Below are 4,620 nucleotides of genomic sequence, written 5' to 3'. Positions count from 1 at the left end.
TTGAATGTTTAATTATTGTCAAATAACGAGCAGATTTAAATAATAAAAATGCGCAGGAGGTGTTATGTCGTAATGTATCCTTTGTCAAAAAAAAGAAAAAAAATCATAACCTTATTTTAAAAAAGCTGCTCTGTATTTATCTAAGCAGTGTATTCCTCCTGCCAACAGAGGGCACTAAAGCCAACCCAGGACACTATTTTGCATAATTCTTAATAGCACACATAAAAGAAATTCATAAATGTATTAACCAGAAAAATATTATAGGACACTGACAGGTAATCTTCAAAAAAAGAATAGGAGAAATAAAATAAAAATGTTAATCTTTTAGAATGACTAGTGAGTAACCTTAAAACGGGGAGATTTGTATCGGTTTACTGCGTACTAACGCTGCTTAGTTTCTTTTAGAAGTTGGTGGTTTTACAATAAAATTGGATCCTCTAACTCAGTGGTCCAAATCCTTCTTCTTTGGCTATTTACCAGTTTAATGTCAGAGAATATTATTGTGTACCAGCCTGTACAAGGCTAAAATTGGTACTCAATATTTCTTAGCTTCTAGTATCCCTAAACCTTTAAGGAGAAAAGTTAAGGGTCATTTTAGTTATCATAATAACATGTAAAAATCGTTCGAAAATGTGTTGATATTCTATAGAAAAAGAAGATTGAATAGAATAAAGTTGCTCAATTGTGAAAATTTAATGTAAAAATTACAGAATCATTCTTTTTATAGAATGCCATTTTAGACCAACGCTAAGAAAACTATATTAAGTCTAAAATTATACTTAAAAGAAAAAAAATGTTTTTTTTTTTTTTAATTAGTTCTACTAAATCTTGACCCATTATGCATCTATCTTTAATAAGGAGTATTTTCTAGAGGAAAAGAATCCAAAATAAAATGTCTGTCAGAAAAAGATAATAAGTTAAATAAAAATAATATAAGTTATGCATTTTAACCTGTGTGGCCAGGTACCATGTGAACCACAGACTGGTACTTGGCCCAGGAGTTGGGAACCCCTGCTCAACCTGATGCAAAAATTATGAAGATATTTTGACTTAAATTTATGAAGCACAGGTTATAGGCTCATTGCACCACAGCCAGATGACATATGCTAGAATATTTACAAAGGTATTATTAAAATTTCAGTTGTCTAAGAGAGACTTGGTTATTCTTCTTCTTGTCTTTTAGTTTGCCTTATATATATATATATATATATATATATATATATATATATATTAGCAGAACATAGAGATGTTTAGAGCATCTGGGTATAATTTTTGGCCCAACTGATGGAAATCCACTTTGCTAAACTGATCAGATTATGAAGTGTGGCGACTTCACCTTGGACGGCTCCTCTAATGCAGAGGCTTGATACTTCTTCATCCTTTCGAACACGGAACTATCAGCACAGCCTCCCTCTGGGCCATACTTGTGTGGATAGTCTGAGTGACAAAAGCAAACACAACACTGTTGGGATTATGCAGACAATGTGAGCTACTTAACCCAATGAGTCACTCTTTTGGTGCTGCTATTCAGGATCAGCTAATGGGTGAACTCACATCCCACTTCAACCCAGCTTTGCCGTGTGAGCGATTAGGTTCCATCACTCTCATCATCCACTTTAATTGCCCCCCCAGCCACATAGCCTGATATAAGACTGTATAAAAGCAGCTGCAGGTGTTGTAAGTGCTCTCATGGCTCACTTTTAAAACACAAACACTGTTAGGTAACACTGACTTAGGTGGCTATTGAGATAAGCCGGTGGCCTCGGGGAAAGACAGTTAATCAGCTAACGAGAACCTTGTGTATCTTTGCTCACCAAGGGGGCAATCACACCGCCCTCCTCTCATCAGAGACGTGGTAACCTTACACATCCACATGTCAGCGCAGCAAATTACACACTCGGTAACTTAAGCAAAAAGGCTTTTGAGTAATTGATAGGAACTCACGTATGTCATCTTCATGGTAGATGACAGAATGGAAGGGCACATCTTTGTCCTCCAGGTATCTCTCAGAGGGCTCCACATAGTAGGTGCCTTGGTAACTCTGTATGAAGCCCTCAAACTTACCATCCACGATGGAACCATGAGTTAGAGTTCCTTTCTCACCTGTCAATACAAACACAAGAGCTCGTTGTAGCAGGTGAACACATGCTCCACCAGTCTTAACTTAATCAAGTCTTACCATAGATTTCTCCAGTGTAAATGTGAGACGTATCATATGGAATCTCTTCTCCTGAAACTTCCACTTTCAGATTTGGGGAAAACAATCTGGTATCCCTCTTCATTCGTAAGTTAAAATGCCTGAAATGACACAAGGTTAAGACAGCAAGGTCAGAGTAGAAGCCGACAATGAAGTGCTATTTTTTAACTTCACTTTTTAAAAACATGACATGACATTTGTGCCAACATTTCAATTATTTCTATGATTAATCTAATAGATGAACATCTTTGTGCATCAAATTCAGAGAATAAAACTATAAAAATCAACATGAGATACACATTAATTGAACAATTCAAACTCTTACAGCGACAAGATTGTGTGGCGCCATTATACAGCAGAGGACATCTTAGTGGCATGTTTGAACCAATGCCATCCTTCATGACTGGCATCTCCGAGACTGACAAAGCTGTCATTCATAGACCACAAATGTTTCCTGTCAGCTTTATAAATGCTGAAATGTTACTGTGATTCACAAACAGATTTTTTTTTCTCTTTGCATATTGAAAAAAAAAAAAAGTCTTACTTCCTTTGCCATTATCAAGAAAGAGTGAAGTGAAGGAAAGCTTCTTTGTAAAGTGGCAGGAGGTGAACTATGTAAGAAACTAGATTAATAAAATATAAAACTAGACTACTAAAATTTTGAAAATGCATATTAGGAGATTTTCTCCAACAGTAATGAGCAGCACTAGCATTGCACGGTGAAAAGGTTCAGGGTTTGAATTCCTCTCCAGAGAGTCTTTGCGTTTTTTCTCGTCTCTTTCACTGGAATGAACTTATCATTTTCCAGCATGCTCTCTGATAGCAGAGAAGGGGTGGGCCCAAACACAGCAAAGAAAATGGATGGAGAGTGGAGTGGTTTAGAAATCATGTGATGCAGAAATGCCTTTCTGGGAAACTTGAGTTGAACTCGTGCATGCACTGCAGTTTCAAATCCAACCCCTGTCTTTGCTGACTTTCATCTTAGCTTCCTCCCTGTCTGGTATAGCTATGGCGGATGGAACTATGAGATCATTAGTGAAAACACACAACATCTGGATAAAAACACAGCTTTCACTATGGCTGTGAATGCAGTTTACTTAGTAATTTTCCTCCATCCTAAAGCTTTTTCCCAGAAAGTGTGTCAGTTTGTTTAGTTGTTTAAAAAAATACTTAGAGTAAACAGTCTCTACTTACAAATTCTGAACGAAGTCCATGGTCAATTTTACACATTTCACAATATTTTATGAGAAATGCTTTAAAAACTACTCTTACATCTAAGCTGCTTAAGACAAAAAAACAATAATTTAAACATTTTTGGTTTAAATATGTTCATAATTCACATAATTCTATTGAGTTGATTACCTAAAATTGTTCAGATATTACATTCTAACATAGAAAAACACCTAAAAGACAAAAAAAAAAAAAATACTTAGGTGGATATATCAGTAAACAATGTTTGATGCCAGTATCATGGACTAAAACTGGAATTTAAAAAATAAAAAACAAAAAACTTTAGAGAACTGCTATTTTGCAGGATGTCTAAAACGCCGTTCTTACAATCTGTTTTTATATAAAAGAAAAAATCATAGCCTTTTTGGTAACAAAGCCATAATATTTGACTATTTTTAAGTTTATTTTTTGTAAATTAAGGAGTAAAAAGCTCAGTAGCTCAAAAAAAGATTAAAAAAAAAATCTAAATTGTTTGCGTGTTTTAATCCAAAAGGAAAGGAAGTTCATCATTTCCTGATTTCCAAAGGAACAGACATCTTTTGGCATGTTGGTTTGGAAAATCTATTATTCTCTTTCCTTTCCAGCCACACCAGACTTTAAGAACAGCAGGGCCTGATAACTACAGGATAATGAATCGTGTTTGCCAAGTTCCAAGGCAGATGGCCACGACTTTACCTCAAACGAGTACAAAGACCTACCCTTCTCATTATACGCATTCCCAAACAAATAAGGAATTAATCTTAGACAATGCCATATTATATATTTTTTTTAAAACACTGAATAATAAGAGCCATAATCGGCGCAAATGTACATCCTGTAGGAGTTCATGTCAACATTTAAGCTATACAAAATGATTAGGACTTACTTAACCAAAAATAAAAACTTAAGGTAAATAAATTAAACCATCATCCGTGTTGAAATGTTACGAAACTACTCAAAACTCTGCAACAAGAAACTAAGGAAGATCATGTACGTCTATAATTAATGTTTCAACCTGAATACCTTTTGTATTTATAGTTGATAATTCATCCATTTTCAGTCAAGCAGTGAAACAGTGAAAGTATTTTTTTAGTTTTTCTACAAACATGAGTGCATCACATGAGGTTTTTCACCCAAGTCTTTTCTACAACTTGTGTTACAATCTTCAGCATTAACTAACAAGCAAATTTCTGTTATAGAATCTGGAAAAAAAA

At 34.8% G+C, this 4,620-nt stretch overlaps 1 protein-coding gene across 1 annotated transcript in view; it reads right to left on the bottom strand.

Moving 5' to 3' along the window:
- LOC112152362 (disintegrin and metalloproteinase domain-containing protein 10) overlaps window positions 1–4,620 on the bottom strand; it is a gene marked incomplete in the record, with an annotated part of 24,055 nt that overhangs the window by 17,284 nt on the left and 2,151 nt on the right. The window contains 3 exon segments of the mRNA XM_024281888.2: window positions 1,337–1,437; window positions 1,945–2,103; window positions 2,180–2,298. Coding sequence (XP_024137656.1) covers window positions 1,337–1,437; window positions 1,945–2,103; window positions 2,180–2,298 — 379 coding nt within the window.

Source organism: Oryzias melastigma, linkage group LG6 (genome assembly GCF_002922805.2).
Source record: "Oryzias melastigma strain HK-1 linkage group LG6, ASM292280v2, whole genome shotgun sequence".
Lineage (NCBI taxonomy): Eukaryota > Metazoa > Chordata > Actinopteri > Beloniformes > Adrianichthyidae > Oryzias > Oryzias melastigma.
Note: the sequence above shows the minus strand (reverse complement) of the source record. Positions and strands in the feature narration are given on the sequence as shown.